At 46.3% G+C, this 16889-nt stretch overlaps 1 protein-coding gene and 1 non-coding gene across 7 annotated transcripts; one reads left to right on the forward strand and one right to left on the reverse strand.

Moving 5' to 3' along the window:
* Positions 1–365: 365 nt before the first annotated feature.
* Positions 366–16570, forward strand: mrps16 (mitochondrial ribosomal protein S16). 6 transcript variants are annotated; one of them, XM_072478128.1, is made up of 4 exons: positions 366–508; positions 2071–2107; positions 13595–13855; positions 16236–16570. In XM_072478128.1, the coding sequence occupies exons 2-4, from the start codon at positions 2095–2097 to the stop codon at positions 16373–16375; spliced, it is 414 nt and encodes a 137-aa protein (XP_072334229.1). In that variant the 5' UTR covers positions 366–508; positions 2071–2094; the 3' UTR covers positions 16376–16570. The 6 variants fall into 6 exon arrangements, with proteins under 6 accessions (XP_072334229.1, XP_072334231.1, XP_072334228.1 ...); XM_072478130.1 differs by having other exon boundaries at positions 401–433; XM_072478127.1 differs by having other exon boundaries at positions 443–589.
* On the reverse strand, positions 4418–4499 carry trnas-aga (transfer RNA serine (anticodon AGA)). Its single transcript has one exon. It is a non-coding gene; the product is annotated as a tRNA-Ser (tRNA).
* Positions 16571–16889: the final 319 nt, after the last annotated feature.

Below are 16889 nucleotides of genomic sequence, written 5' to 3' on the forward strand. Positions count from 1 at the left end.
TCCTGGCTTGGTACAATTCACACCTCTTTAACCTGGGGTTACCCCATCTCTTGATCTGTAAAGATTTAATCACCTGCTAATGCTCGCATTCCAAGCATTGTCTGGCAGCTTTGAATCTGTCTATATGTATGTTTCTGGAACATACCTCTTCATTCACCTGAGGAAGGAGCAGCGCTCCGAAAGCTAGTGACATCGAAACAAACCTGTTGGACTTTAACCTGGTGTTGTAAGACTTCTTACTGTGCTCACCCCAGTCCAACGCCGGCATCTCCACATCATTGCTGTGCTGAGGCAGAGTTTGGCCTTCAGCTCCCTCCTGGACAGCAGGCTGACACCACGTGACATTATTGACAAATCACCGCGCCCGTTTAGCTTCCACGTCCGGGTCAAAGTGCGGTAACATGGTGGCGCCCAGTGCTCGGGACCGAGAGTGGTAAGCGGTGGGGCTGCGCCGGCTCGGGACCGAGAGTGGTAGCGGTGAGGCTGCGCCGGCTCGGGACCGAGAGTGGTAAGCGGTGGGGCTGCGCCGGCTCGGGACCGAGAGTGGTAGCGGTGAGGCTGCGCCGGCTCGGGACCGAGAGTGGTAGCGGTGAGGCTGCGCCGGGGGCCGGGAGCGGGCGGAGGCCACACGGGAAGAGGTGGCCGAAGGGGGAAAGGGCCGTGAGGGAGAGACCCGAAGGGGAAGGCGAGCCCGGGGCCGGTTTGCGACTCCCTCATAAAACCCCCGATGGCGGCTCCATCATTCAGTTACCCCCCCTCCATAGGATAAATAACTAATGTAAAATGGCTCGATATTATCCTAGATTCCTCAGCAGGAGGGGCAATTATCCAGCAGCTCTCTGCTGTGTTCATGGATAAATCATCCCTGGGCCTCTAATTCTTCCCAATGCTTTATCTGGGGTTTTTTAAAATATTGTTTTTAGAAATTGTCATGAGTGCGAAACAAACAAATTGATCTCAATCAACCCAGTGTCAGTTAACTGACCTCGGACCAGGTACACATGGGGAAGAGGGCCGATGCCCTGGCTTTTGCTTCCTCAATCGCACAGAGAATCCTGCTCAGCTGGCACCACCCAGCACAGCTGCAGACTCGGTGGCAGACCAGTCGGAATTTCTCCACCTAGAGAAGATCAAGCACACAATCTGAGGGTCGGACGAGGGCTTCCACAAAGCGTGAGGGTTCCACATCAGCCTGTTCCAAGACCTGTTCGAAGCCAATAGCAGATAGGAAGATAGGGGGGAGGGGTGACCGATGAGGGCAGACAAGAGCGCATAGAGTAGAAAGGGATGCGGGAGGGGGCAAGAAAGGAACCTGGGGGAGTATCAGGGAGAGACATGGAAAAAGAGTGAGGATGGAAGGGGAAAAGAGCCCCCCAGCAAACCCACAAGGATAACAGCAGGAATCATATAAGGACATAAGGAAGGAAAGAAGTATAACAATATGACACCCAGGGCGATAGGTGGAGCCAGAAGGGAGCTGAGAGAAGGCGTGTGTGTAAAATTGTACATCAGAAACATCATGCTCTGTAAATATGTGCTTTAAATGTCAAATTGTCAAACTGTTAAAATTGGAAAATGCCAATAAAAATATATTTTTTAAAAGGTTACAATAGATCCCAGCACCCTAATCGGTCTGGTTTTAGCCACTGCGCCTTCTCCTGTGATTCCTGCTGGAAAGAGTTTGTGTGGGTTTTGAGAGAGGACATGGGATCCAGTTCTGATAGATTTCTAGATGCCGATGACATCAAGGGATTCAGGGATCACATTGTAAGACGGCATTGAGGTTGAGGATCAGCCATGGCTGAGCAGGCTCGAGAGACCGAGTGACCTCCCCCTCACATGTTCCTATTTCTTGCACTGACAGTCGCTGTCTGGCTCACCCCTGAGGACCGGCTATTTCAATTATCAGGAGAGTCACTTGTACCTGAGTACAATTTCAACAACCATACTGGGGCAATCAGCACCTTCAGGAGAGAAAATTAATTGAAATAAACCAAAGGAAGATCCAAATGTGTATGAATGGCACTGGAATGTATGATGTGCATTTATTTTATGTATTTTTCTCTCCAGGTGAAAAATTGGAAGAGAAAAGCCATGGTGCACCTGTGTAAGTATTACACAAAAACCTAATGGGAAAACACTTCTACCAGTTTAGTGCCCCAAGGTATATTAGCTACAGATACCCAGTTGGATTTCACAGATAACTCTGTAATATCTGCCCTTTTGTTCCCTCTGTTTGCAGTGTCAGACCACTTCACATTGGTTGTCTGGACTGGGTCTGTGAAACCCTGGGGTTTGGTTGAACACATCAAGGGGTCCTGTGGTAGGCCAGAATGATGTATAAAATTTGAAAAATGCTATGAAGCTGCTTTACAATCCGAGGCGGGTTTCTCTCATTAGTGAGCCCATCAGTAGTGAATGCAGTGAGATGCCAGTCTCTTGATTGATTGGATAAACTGGAAACAGAGGGAAAATAAGTCCTCAAAGGACCAGGTTAGGGTGAAATTGAGGGAGAGAGCAGACGGGGGAGTGGCCATTGGGCGGCAAGGTGAGCAGTCTTGAGCGGAGGGAGAGTTGGTGAGTGTGTAAGAGTGAGGGAGTTGAGCGTGAGCATAAGAAAGAGAGGCGTGAGTACACATGTGAGGGAAAGAGAGTGTGTGCATGCATGCCTGACATCCACTCCTGGGTGAGGCCAAATTTCTTCCAGCCTGACAGATCTTTTTGGTATCTCTGTGCCTCTTGTTGCCCACCCATATTGGACCAGGTGATGTGTAGTCTCTGGATTTGGGCCAATCCTAAATTGAGTTACTTGCCCCATGTCTGTTCATTCACCAAGGGTGCAGTTTTCTATTTGAGTGTTGTTGCCTGCTTGTTCCCCCGTGTTGCAGTCAGAATGAATTTCTTCCCAATTAACTTCTGCTGTCCTCGTCAATCTTTCACCAACTCCTGCACCCACCTCATATCCACTTCAAGACTCCAGTGTGTGTGGTGTGTTATGCTGTTCCACACTCGTGGCTTGGCACCGTGATCTTCTCCAGTTGTGTGAAACGGAAAGGCCCTTCCATTACCAAGCCCACACCAAACTAGAGGCTCAGGACCATGTTCTGAGGTGGGGCTTCTTATCTCAGCTTTATCATATTTCCATATCATCTCTTCACGTGCCTCAGAGCCAGTGACTTATTGTTAACTACCACCATTGATCTTATGCAAACGTTTCACTTGTTTTACACACAGCAATATCCGATACAAAGGCAGCAGCAAGTTGCATTGACCATTGGAACAATCTGTATTAAGTGTTGGCTGAGCTTGGTGCGGGCGGGAGTGAATATTTAACTCTGCCAACACCCTACCCTTCCAATACTGCAATGGGATATTTTCATCCACCTGAAGTACTCAGCTCGGGCTTGTGTTTCATGCGAGCCCTAGAGCAGTTGGTGTATAAGAACTAGGAGCAGGAGTAGGCCATCTGGCCCCTCGAGCCTGCTCCACCATTCAATGAGATCATGGCTGATCTTTTGTGGACTCAGCTCCACTTTCCGGCCCGAACACCATAACCCTTAATCCCTTTATTCTTCAAAAAACAATTGATCTTTATCTTAAAAACATTTAATGAAGGAGCCTCTACTGCTTCACTGGGCAAGGAATTCCATAGATTCACAACCCCTTGGGTGAAGAAGTTCCTCCTAAACTCAGTCCTAAATCTACTTCCTCTTATTTTGAGGCTATGCCCCCTAGTTCTGCTTTCACCCGCCAGTGGAAACAACCTGCCCGCATCTATCCTATCTATTCCCTTCATAATCTTATATGTTTCTATAAGATCCCCCCTCATCCTTCTAAATTCCAACGAGTACAGTCCCAGTCTACTCAACCTCTCCTCGTAATCCAACCCCTTCAGTTCTGGGATTAACCTAGTGAATCTCCTCTGCACACCCTCCAGTGCCAGTACGTCCTTTCTCAAGTAAGGAGACCAAAACTGAACACAATACTCCAGGTGTGGCCTCACTAACACCTTGTACAATTGCAGCAGAACCTCCCTAGTCTGAAACTCCATCCCTCTAGTAATGAAGGACAAAATTCCATTTGCCTTCTTAATCACCTGTTGCACCTGAAAACCAACTTTTTGCGTCTCATGCACTAGCACACCCAGGTCTCTCTGCACAGCAGCATGTTTTAATATTTTATCATTTAAATAATAATCCCTTTTGCTGTTATTCCTACCAAAATGGATAACCTTACATTTGTCAACATTGTATTCCATCTGCCAGACCCTAGCCCATTCACTTAGCCTATCCAAATCCCTCTGCAGACTTCCAGTATCCTCTGCACTTTTTGCTTTACCACTTATCTTAGAGTCGTCTGCAAACTTGGACACATTGCCCTTGGTCCCCAACTCCAAATCATCTATGTAAAGAACATACGTAGTCGGCAGGGTTCGAACCTGCGCGGGGAGACCACAATGGATTTCTAGTCCATCGCCTTAACCACTCGGCCACGACTACTATAATCTGTATCTGATGTGAAGGTGCTTTGTGGAGAGCTGTATAATCTGTATTTGATGTAAAGTTGCTGTGTGCTGTGCTGTATAATCTGTAATTTGATGTGAAGGTGCTGTGTGGAGTGGTGTATAATCTGTATCTGATGTGAAGGTGCTGTGTATAATCCCTATCCAGCACTCTCAGCAAGTGCTCCTTAAACAACCCCCACATTACTGTTGTGCATTTCCCCAATTTATGCTCCGCAGCTCTTGTCTAATCACAGTATAATTTCCCCTCCCCAATTAAATGCCTTCCCATACGGCCTACTCCTATCCCTCTCCATGACTATAGTAAAGGTCAAGGAGTTGTGGTCACTGTCACTGAAATGCTCTCCCACCGAGACATCTGATACCTGGCCTGGTTCGTTGCCAAGCACCAAATCCAATATGGCCCCCCACCTAGTTGACTTATCTACATATTGAGTCAGGAATCCTTCCTCGACACACCTGACAAAACCTGCTCCATCCAAATCATTTGCACTAAGGAGGTTCTAGTCAAAATTCGGGATGTTGAAGTCACCCATGACAACAACTTTGTTACTTCTGCATCTTTCCAAGATCTGCGCCCAATCTGTTCCTCCATCTCTGCTGCTATTGGGGGGTCTCTCCATCTCTCTGCTGCTATTGGGGGGTCCTCCCAATAAAGTGATTGCTCCTTTCTTGTTTCTTACTTCCACCCATACTGACTCAGTAGATAAACCCTCCTCGACTACCTCCCTTTCTGCAGCTGTGATGCACTCCCTAATTAACAGTGCCACTCCACCTCCTCTTTTACCTCCCTATTCTTCTTAAAACATCTAAATCCCGGAACATCTAACAACCATTCCTGCCCCTGTGAAATCCATGTCTCCGTAATGGCCACAACATTGTAGTTCCAAGTACTGATCCATGCTCTAAGTTCATCTCCTCTATTCCTGACTCTCCTTGCATTGAAACAGACACACTTTAACCCATCCCATTGAGGGCAACTTTGCCCTATCAACTGTCTGTCATTCCTCACAGACTCACTGCATACTATTTCTGCCTGTTCAACAGCTATCCTATCCTCTGATTCGTAGCTCTGGTTCCCATCCCCCTGCCAAACTAGTTTAAACTCTCCCGAAGAGCTCTAGCAATCCTCCCGCCCAGGATATTGGTGCCCCTCCAGTTAGGTGTAACCCGTCCTTCATGTACAGGTCCCACTTTCCCCAGAAGGTATCCCAATGATCTACATATCTGAAGCCTTCCCTCCTGCACAAGCCCTCTAGCCACGTGTTCAACTGCACTCGCTCTCTGTTCCTTGCCTCACATGCATGTGGCACCATTAGCAATCTTGAGATTACTACTCTGCTGTCCTGCTCTTCAGCTTCCAACCTAACTTCCTAGTTTCCAACCTAACTCCCTAAGTGCTGTATAATCTACCTGATGTGAAGGTGCTATGGTGTATAATCTGTATGGCACAGTATGGGCACTGCTGCTTCACAGCTCCAGGAACCTGGGGTTAATTTCTGCCTTGGGTGACGGTCTGTATAGAGTTTTCACTTTCTCCCCGTGTCTGCGTGGGTTTCCACCGGGTGCTCCGAATTCCTCCCACAGTCCAAAGATGTGCAGGTTAGGTGGGTTGTCTATGCTAAATTGCCCCTTAGTGTCCAAGAGGTTGTGGGGTTGCGGGGATAGGGTGAAGGTGTGGGTTTGAGTAGGGTGTTCTTTCCTTGGGTCGGTGCAGACTCGATGGACCAAATGGCCTCGTTCTGCACTGTAGCGATTCTATGATTCCATGGATCAGATGCGAAGATGCTGTGTGGACTGCTTTATAATCTCTGTGTCTGATGCGAAGATGCTGTGTGGAGTGCTGTATAATCTGTGCCTGGTGTAAAGGTGCTGTGTGGAGTGCTGTATAATCTGTGACTGGTGTGAAGGTGCTGTGTGGAGTGCTGTATAATTTGTGTCTGGTGTAAAGGTGCTGTGTGGAGTGCTGTATAATCTGTGTCTGGTGTGAAGATGCTGTGTGGAGTGCTGTATAATCTGTATTTGATGTGAAGGTGCTGTGTGGAGTGCTGTATAATCTGTGCCTGGTGTAAAGGTGCTGTGTGGAGTGCTGTATAATCTGTGTCTGGTGTGAAGGTGCTGTGTGGAGTGCTGTATAATCTGTGTCTGGTGTGAAGATGCTGTGTGGAGTGCTGTATAATCTGTATTTGATGTGATGGTGCTGTGTGGAGTGCTGTATAATCTGTGCCTGGTGTAAAGGTGCTGTGTGGAGTGCTGTATAATCTGTGACTGGTGTGAAGGTGCTGTGTGGAGTGCTGTATAATCTGTGTCTGGTGTGAAGGTGCTGTGTGGAGTGCTGTATAATCTGTGTCTGGTGTAAAGGTGCTGTGTGGAGTGTGGTATAATCTGTGTCTGGTGTAAAGGTGCTGTGTGGAGTGCTGTATTATCTGTATTTGATGTGAAGGTGCTGTGTGGAGTGCTGTACAATCTGTGTCTGGTGTGAAGATGCTGTGTGGAGTGCTGTATAATCTGTATTTGATGTGAAGGTGCTGTGTGGAGTGCTGTATAATCTGTCTGGTGTGAAGATGCTGTGTGGAGTGCTGTATAATCTGTGTCTGGTGTGAAGGTGCTGTGTGGAGTGCTGTATAATCTGTGTCTGGTGTGAAGGTGCTGTGTGGAGTGCTGTATAATCTGTATTTGATGTGAAGGCACTGTGTGGAGTGCTGTACAATCTGTATTTGATGTGAAAGTGCTGTGTGGAGTGCAGTATAATCTGTATTTGATGTGAAAGTGCTGTGTGGAGTGCTGTATAATCTGTGTCTGGTGTGAAGATGCTGTGTGGAGTGCAGTATAATCTGTATTTGATGTGAAGGTGCTGTGTGGAGTGCTGTATAATCTGTGTCTGGTGTGAAGATGCTGTGTGGAGTGCAGTATAATCTGTATTTGATGTGAAGGTGCTGTGTGGAGTGCTGTATAATCTGTGTCTGGTGTGAAGGTGCTGTGTGGAGTGCTGTATAATCTGTGCCTGGTGTAAAGGTGCTGTGTGGAGTGCTGTATAATCTGTGTCTGGTGTGAAGATGCTGTGTGGAGTGCTGTATAATCTGCATTTGATGTGAAGGCGCTGTGTGGAGTGCAGTATAATCTGTATTTGATGTGAAGGTGCTGTGTGGAGTGCTGTACAATCTGTCTGGTGTGAAGATGCTGTGTGGAGTGCTGTATAATCTGTGTCTGGTGTGAAGGTGCTGTATAATCTGTGCCTGGTGTAAAGGTGCTGTGTGGAGTGCTGTATAATCTGTGTCTGGTGTGAAGATGCTGTGTGGAGTGCTGTATAATCTGTGTCTGGTGTCAAGGTGCTGTGTGGAGTGCTGTATAATCTGTTTCTGGTGTAAAGGTGCTGTGTGGAGTGCTGTATAATCTATGTCTGGTGTGAAGGTGCTGTGTGGAGTGCTGTATAATCTGTGTCTGGTGTCAAGGTGCTGTGTGGAGTGCTGTATGATCTGTTTCTGGTGTAAAGGTGCTGTGTGGAGTGCTGTATAATCTATGTCTGGTGTGAAGGTGCTGTGTGGACTATTGTGTAATCTGTATCTAATGTGAAGATGCTGTGCGGAGTGCTGTATAATCTGTGTATCTGATGCGAAGGTGCTGTGTGGAGCGCTGTATAATCTGTGTACTTGATATGAAGGTGCTATGTGAAGGTGTATAATCTGCATTTGATGGGAAGGTGCTGTATAATGTGTATTTGATGTGAAAGTGCTGTGGAGTGCTGTATAATCTGTCTGGTGTGAAGGTGCTGTGTGGAGTGCTGTATAATCTGTATTTGATGTGAAGGTGCTGTGTGGAGTGCTGTATAATCTGTATTTGATGTGAAGGTGCTGTGTGGAGTGCTGTATAATCTGTATTTGATGTGAAGGTGCTGTGTGGAGTGCTGTATAATCTGTATTTGATGTGAAGGTGCTGTGTGGAGTGCTGTATAATCTGTATTTGATGTGAAGGTGCTGTGTGGAGTGCTGTATAATCTGTATTTGATGTGAAGGTGCTGTGTGAAGGTGTACAATCTGTATTTGATGTGAAGGTGCAGTGTGAAGGTGTATAATCTGTATTTGATGTGAAGGTGCTGTGTGGAGTGCTGTATAATCTGTATTTGATGTGAAAGTGCTGTGGAGTGCTGTATAATCTGTATTTGATGTGAAGGTGCTGTGTGAAGGTGTACAATCTGCATTTGATGTGAAGGTGCTGTGTGAAGGTGTATAATCTGTATTTGATGTGAAGGTGCTGTGTGGAGTGCTGTATAATCTGTATTTGATGTGAAGGCGCTGTGTGAAGGTGTATAATCTGCATTTGATGTGAAGGTGCTGTATAATCTGCATTTGATGGGAAGGTGCTGTATAATCTGTATTTGATGTGAAGGTGCTGTGTGAAGGTGTATAATCTGTATGTGATGTGAAGGTGCTGTGTGGAGTGCTGTATAATCTGTATTTGATGTGAAGGTGCTGTGTGGAGTGCTGTATAATCTGTGTCTGGTGTGAAGATACTGTGTGGAGTGCTGTATAATCTGTGTCTGGTGTCAAGGTGCTGTGTGGAGTGCTGTATAATCTGTTTCTGGTGTAAAGGTGCTGTGTGGAGTGCTGTATAATCTATGTCTGTGTGAAGGTGCTGTGTGGAGTATTGTGTAATCTGTATCTAATGCGAAGATGCTGTGCGGAGTGCTGTATAATCTGTGTATCTGATGCGAAGGTGCTGTGTGGAGCGCTGTATAATCTGTGTACTTGATATGAAGGTGCTATGTGAAGGTGTATAATCTGCATTTGATGGGAAGGTGCTGTATAATGTGTATTTGATGTGAAAGTGCTGTGGAGTGCTGTATAATCTGTCTGGTGTGAAGGTGCTGTGTGGAGTGCTGTATAATCTGTATTTGATGGGAAGGCGCTGTGTGAAGGTGTGTAATCTGTATTTGATGTGAAGGTGCTGTGTGGAGTGCTGTATAATCTGTATTTGATGTGAAAGTGCTGTGTGGAGTGCTGTATAATCTGTATTTGATGTGAAGGTGCTGTGTGGAGTGCTGTATAATCTGTATTTGATGTGAAGGTGCTGTGTGAAGGTGTACAATCTGCATTTGATGTGAAGGTGCTGTGTTGTGCTGTATAATCTGTATTTGATGTGGAAGTGCTGTGGAGTGCTGTATAATCTGTATTTGATGTGAAAGTGCTGTGTGGAGTGCTGTATAATCTGTATTTGATGTGAAGGTGCTGTGTGGAGTGCTGTATAATGTGTATTTGATGTGAAGGTGCTGTGTGAAGGTGTACAATCTGCATTTGATGTGAAGGTGCTGTGGAGTGCTGTATAATCTGTATTTGATGTGAAAGTGCTGTGGAGTGCTGTATAATCTGTATTTGATGTGAAGGTGCTGTGTGGAGTGCTGTTTAATCTGTATTTGATGTGAAGGTGCTGTGTGGAGTGCTGTATAATCTGTATTTGATGTGAAAGTGCTGTGTGGAGTGCTGTATAATGTGTATTTGATGTGAAAGTGCTGTGTGGAGTGCTGTATAATCTGTATTTGATGTGAAGGTGCTGTGTGAAGGTGTACAATCTGCATTTGATGTGAAGGTGCTGTGGAGTGCTGTATAATCTGTATTTGATGTGAAGGTGCTGTGTGGAGTGCTGTATAATCTGTATTTGATGTGAAGGTGCTGTGTGGAGTGCTGTATAATCTGTATTTGATGTGAAGGTGCTGTGTGGAGTGCTGTATAATCTGTATTTGATGTGAAGGTGCTGTGTGGAGTGCTGTATAATCTGTATTTGATGTGAAGGTGCTGTGTGAAGGTGTACAATCTGCATTTGATGTGAAGGTGCTGTGTGAAGGTGTATAATCTGTATTTGATGTGAAGGTGCTGTGTGGAGTGCTGTATAATCTGTATTTGATGTGAAGGCGCTGTGTGAAGGTGTATAATCTGCATTTGATGTGAAGGTGCTGTATAATCTGCATTTGATGGGAAGGTGCTGTATAATCTGTATTTGATGTGAAGGTGCTGTGTGAAGGTGTATAATCTGTATGTGATGTGAAGGTGCTGTGTGGAGTGCTGTATAATCTGTATTTGATGTGAAGGTGCTGTGTGGAGTGCTGTATAATCTGTGTCTGGTGTGAAGATACTGTGTGGAGTGCTGTATAATCTGTGTCTGGTGTCAAGGTGCTGTGTGGAGTGCTGTATAATCTGTTTCTGGTGTAAAGGTGCTGTGTGGAGTGCTGTATAATCTATGTCTGTGTGAAGGTGCTGTGTGGAGTATTGTGTAATCTGTATCTAATGCGAAGATGCTGTGCGGAGTGCTGTATAATCTGTGTATCTGATGCGAAGGTGCTGTGTGGAGCGCTGTATAATCTGTGTACTTGATATGAAGGTGCTATGTGAAGGTGTATAATCTGCATTTGATGGGAAGGTGCTGTATAATGTGTATTTGATGTGAAAGTGCTGTGGAGTGCTGTATAATCTGTCTGGTGTGAAGGTGCTGTGTGGAGTGCTGTATAATCTGTATTTGATGGGAAGGCGCTGTGTGAAGGTGTGTAATCTGTATTTGATGTGAAGGTGCTGTGTGGAGTGCTGTATAATCTGTATTTGATGTGAAAGTGCTGTGTGGAGTGCTGTATAATCTGTATTTGATGTGAAGGTGCTGTGTGGAGTGCTGTATAATCTGTATTTGATGTGAAGGTGCTGTGTGAAGGTGTACAATCTGCATTTGATGTGAAGGTGCTGTGTTGTGCTGTATAATCTGTATTTGATGTGGAAGTGCTGTGGAGTGCTGTATAATCTGTATTTGATGTGAAAGTGCTGTGTGGAGTGCTGTATAATCTGTATTTGATGTGAAGGTGCTGTGTGGAGTGCTGTTTAATCTGTATTTGATGTGAAGGTGCTGTGTGGAGTGCTGTATAATCTGTATTTGATGTGAAAGTGCTGTGTGGAGTGCTGTATAATGTGTATTTGATGTGAAAGTGCTGTGTGGAGTGCTGTATAATCTGTATTTGATGTGAAGGTGCTGTGTGAAGGTGTACAATCTGCATTTGATTTGAAGGTGCTGTGGAGTGCTGTATAATCTGTATTTGATGTGAAGGTGCTGTGTGAAGGTGTGTAATCTGTATTTGATGTGAAGGTGCTGTGTGGAGTGCTGTATAATCTGTATTTGATGTGAAAGTGCTGTGTGGAGTGCTGTATAATCTGTATTTGATGTGAAGGTGCTGTGTGAAGGTGTGTAATCTGTATTTGATGTGAAGGTGCTGTGTGGAGTGCTGTATAATCTGTATTTGATGCGAAAGTGCTGTGTGGAGTGCTGTATAATCTGTATTTGATGTGAAGGTGCTGTGTGGAGTGCTGTATAATCTGTATTTGATGTGAAGGTGCTGTGTGGAGTGCTGTATAATCTGTATTTGATGTGAAGGTGCTGTGTGGAGTGCTGTATAATCTGTATTTGATGTGAAGGTGCAGTGTGAAGGTGTATAATCTGTATTTGATGTGAAGGTGCTGTGTGGAGTGCTGTATAATCTGTATTTGATGTGAAAGTGCTGTGGAGTGCTGTATAATCTGTATTTGATGTGAAGGTGCTGTGTGAAGGTGTACAATCTGCATTTGATGTGAAGGTGCTGTGTGAAGGTGTATAATCTGTATTTGATGTTAAGGTGCTGTGTGGAGTGCTGTATAATCTGTATTTGATGTGAAGGCGCTGTGTGAAGGTGTATAATCTGCATTTGATGTGAAGTTGCTGTATAATCTGCATTTGATGGGAAGGTGCTGTATAATCTGTATTTGATGTGAAGGTGCTGTGTGAAGGTGTATAATCTGTATGTGATGTGAAGGTGCTGTGTGGAGTGCTGTATAATCTGTATTTGATGTGAAGGTGCTGTGTGGAGTGCTGTATAATCTGTATTTGATGTGAAGGTGCTGTGTGGAGTGCTGTATAATCTGTATTTGATGTGAAGGTGCTGTGTGGAGTGCTGTATAATCTGTATTTGATGTGAAGGTGCTGTGTGGAGTGCTGTATAATCTGTATTTGATGTGAAGGTGCTGTGTGGAGTGCTGTATAATCTGTATTTGATGTGAAGGTGCTGTGTGGAGTGCTGTATAATCTGTATTTGATGTGAAGGTGCTGTGTGGAGTGCTGTATAATCTGTATTTGATGTGAAGGTGCTGTGTGAAGGTGTACAATCTGTATTTGATGTGAAGGTGCAGTGTGAAGGTGTATAATCTGTATTTGATGTGAAGGTGCTGTGTGGAGTGCTGTATAATCTGTATTTGATGTGAAAGTGCTGTGGAGTGCTGTATAATCTGTATTTGATGTGAAGGTGCTGTGTGAAGGTGTACAATCTGCATTTGATGTGAAGGTGCTGTGTGAAGGTGTATAATCTGTATTTGATGTGAAGGTGCTGTGTGGAGTGCTGTATAATCTGTATTTGATGTGAAGGCGCTGTGTGAAGGTGTATAATCTGCATTTGATGTGAAGGTGCTGTATAATCTGCATTTGATGGGAAGGTGCTGTATAATCTGTATTTGATGTGAAGGTGCTGTGTGAAGGTGTATAATCTGTATGTGATGTGAAGGTGCTGTGTGGAGTGCTGTATAATCTGTATTTGATGTGAAGGTGCTGTGTGGAGTGCTGTATAATCTGTATTTGATGTGAAGGTGCTGTGTGGAGTGCTGTATAATCTGTATTTGATGTGAAGGTGCTGTGTGGAGTGGTGTATAATCTGTATTTGATGTGAAGGTGCTGTGTGGAGTGCTGTATAATCTGTATTTGATGTGAAGGTGCTGTGTGGAGTGCTGTATAATCTGTATTTGATGTGAAGGTGCTGTGTGGAGTGCTGTATAATCTGTATTTGATGTGAAGGTGCTGTGTGGAGTGCTGTATAATCTGTATTTGATGTGAAGGTGCTGTGTGGAGTGCTGTATAATCTGTATTTGATGTGAAGGTGCTGTGTGGATTGCTGTATAATCTGTATTTGATGTGAAGGTGCTGTGTGGATTGCTGTATAATCTGTATTTGATGTGAAAGTGCTGTGTGCCTGTTTGCAGTTTTGTTGTAGATCATGTGTTTGTGTCGTCTGTTTTTCAGCATCGAATCTGCTGAAATATTATCACGGGGGCTTTGTGTGCATCCGCATGGCTTTGAGTGGCTGCACAAATCGACCATTCTACCAGATTGTAGCAGCACATAACAAGCGGGCCAGGGATGGCAAATACCTGGAGCAGCTGGGCACGTACGACCCCATGCCCAACATCTTCAACGAGAAGTTGGTCAGTTTGAACTTTGATAGAATCAAGTACTGGCTGGCCTGTGGGGCACACGTGACAAAGCCTGTTGAGAAAATACTAGGTAAAAGGTTCTTGTTCCTCCCTATTCTTTTATCAACACCTCCCCCCTCCACTCACTTTTGGTAACAGTAGCCCCTCGGCTGCATGTCTCTCCCAACTAAATGAACACAGACTGGGACGTGTTAGTATATCTCTGAATGACATCAATATGTGCCATCCCCTGCCCTGCCACCAGGCGGAGCAAATGCCCAATTTTTGATTCTGTTGCCATTAACATCTCCGAGTCATCGAGTTTTACAGCACGGACAGAGGCCCTTCAGCCTCAGTCCGCGCTGCCCATCAAGCCTGTAACTATTCTAATCCCATTTTCCAGCACTTGGTCCGTATGCTATCGTGTTTCAGGTGCTCGTCTGAATAATTCTTAAACATTGTGAGGGTTCCCGCCTCTCCCACCCTTTCCGGCAGCGAGTTCCAGGTTTCCACCACCCTCTGGGTGAAACTGCTTTTCCTCAAATCCCCTGGAAACGCCAATACCTTATTGTCCCTCTCCCTCCTGAACCAACCCTCCAGCCTCTCCCAACAGGCAGCTGCACAGATACCAACGTGGGTGTCTGCTCTCTGGGAGTGGAAGCGTTGAGGGGGACACAGAGAGGCTACAAAGAGATGTGGCCAGGTTAAGGATGTGGGCAACAAGATAGCAGATAGAATATAACGTGGGCAAGTGTGAGGTTATTCACTTTGGTCGCAAGGGTAGAAAGGAGCATTTTTTATTTCAAGATGTGAAACTTGTAAATGTTGATGTTCAGAGAGAGTTGAGTGTGTTTGTACAGAGCATGCAGGCACAGCAGCAATTAGGGTGGCAAATGGCATGTTTTTTATGGCAAGCAGATTGGAGTGCAGGGATAAATAAGTCTTGCAGCAATTGTACAGGCTTTTGGTGAGACCACACCCTGAATACTGTGTGTGCGGTCTTAGTCTCCATACTTCAGGAAGAATGTACTTACATTGGAGGCAGTACAGCAGAGGGTCTCTAGATTGGCCCCTCTGAGAGGGTCACCCTGTGATGAGAGACTGAGTAAATTGGGTTTATATCCTCTGGAGTTTAGAAGAATGAGAGGTGACCTCATTGAAACATTCAAGATCCTGTGTGTGTGGTGTGTGGGGCGGTACTGGATATGGCAGACGCTGAGAGATTATTTTCACTGGACAGGGAATCGGAAACACGGGGGTCAGAGTCGCAGGATAGTGGACCAGTTATTTAGGACTGCGATCAGGAGAAATTGCTCCACTCCGAGGATTGTGACTCTTTGGAATTCTCTGCCCCAGAGGGTTGTCAATGCTCCATTGTTGATTATATTTATGACTGGGATACACACACATTTAGTTTCTTGGGGAAATCGATAGGATACTGGGAGCGAATGGGACACTGGAGTTGAAGCCCGAGATGAGCCATGGCGATATTGAATGGCGGAGCAGGCTCGATGGGCTGAATGGCCTCCTGCTCCTATTTCTTGTGTTCTATGGCAGTGATACTGGCTGGATTCAGAGGTTCGGATAAGTGTACCAACAAGACCTAGCGATCAGGCCAATAGGAAAGGGACCCCTTCTTCATTCTTAACCAATTAAAGGTCAAACTCACTTTATGGCCAAAGTACAGCAGAGTTAATATTAATAGGCTCTGGCTCCTCTGGCACCTTCCTCCCTGCCCTGGCCACAGGCTCTGGTTCTCCTGGCACCTTCCTCCCTGCCCTGGCCACAGGCTCTGGCTCCTCTGGCACCTTCCTCCCTGCCCTGGCCACAGGCTCTGGCTCCTCTGGCACCTTCCTCCCTGCCCTGGTCACAGGCTCTGGTTCTCCTGGCACCTTCCTCCCTGCCCTGGCCACAGGCTCTGGCTCCTCTGGCACCTTCCTCCCTGCCCTGGTCACAGGCTCTGGTTCTCCTGGCACCTTCCTCCCTGCCCTGGCCACAGGCTCTGGCTCCTCTGGCACCTTCCTCCCTGCCCTGGCCACAGGCTCTGGCTCCTCTGGCACCTTCCTCCCTGCCCTGGCCACAGGCTCTGGCTCCTCTGGCACCTTCCTCTCCTGCCCCGGCCACAGGCTCTGGCTCCTCTGACACCTTCCATCCCCACTCTGGCTCCTCTGGCACATTCCTCTCCTTCCCCGGCCACAGGCTCTGGCTCCTCTGGCACCTTCCATTCCTGCTCTGGCTCCACTGGCACCTTCCTCTCCTGCCCTGGCCAGAGGCTCTGGCACCTTCCTCCCCCACCCTAGCCAGAGGCTCTGCCCCCCCCCCCCCCCTGTCCTGGCCACAGGCTCTGGTTGCCTTGTGGGTCGCTGTATTGTGTCCCGAGGTTGCTGGTTTGACGAGAGTATGTTAAATCAGGAGCTGGGAAATTGGTGCTTCTTGATAAATGTTTTTGTGTCTCTTCTTTCATTGTTTAGGTCTGTCTGGTTTTTTCCCTCTGCACCCAATGACGGTTACCGGGGCAGAGAGATTTTACAAGAAGCAGGCACTAATGGGCCACGCTGAGTCAGAGGAAGAGCCTGTGGAAGCCGCAGGGGGCGAGCAGCCGAGTGCCTGATGCCAGAGTTAGCAGTGCAAACCCTGCAGATGGACATAAACAGTTACACAAAATGCTTCATTGAATGTCACCTGTAACGAGCGCAAGAGATACGAATGCCTGATTTGGACCTGTGTCTACAAGACAGCACAGAGTATTGTCATGGGACTTGATTACTTTTGTATAAACCCATTATTATAAAAGGCGCACTTGAAACCCGTGTCCTTTAAATTGTCTCATCCTGGTGTTAGACAGTCGGATACAACCGGAGTTGAACGTTTACAGCTGTGTGTTTCTTTTAGATTGAGTGTGGGTGTGGTGATTGAGCCTCATGTCCATCACTAGAGTGAGAGCAATTGTTCGTTGGGATTCTAAACTCCTGCTGCTTTTAACCCTCCGAAATATTTCAGTTGTTGGTGTTCACCTTCCCCCCCCCCCCGTCCCTGAACATACATCCCAGGCCTTGTCGTCGCCGCTGCAGTTCATAGGTCACTCTGGGTCCACGCTGTATCCGGGCAATATATAGACTTGAGCA

Source organism: Scyliorhinus torazame, chromosome 16, assembly GCF_047496885.1.
Source record: "Scyliorhinus torazame isolate Kashiwa2021f chromosome 16, sScyTor2.1, whole genome shotgun sequence".
Taxonomy (NCBI): Eukaryota; Metazoa; Chordata; class Chondrichthyes; order Carcharhiniformes; family Scyliorhinidae; genus Scyliorhinus; species Scyliorhinus torazame.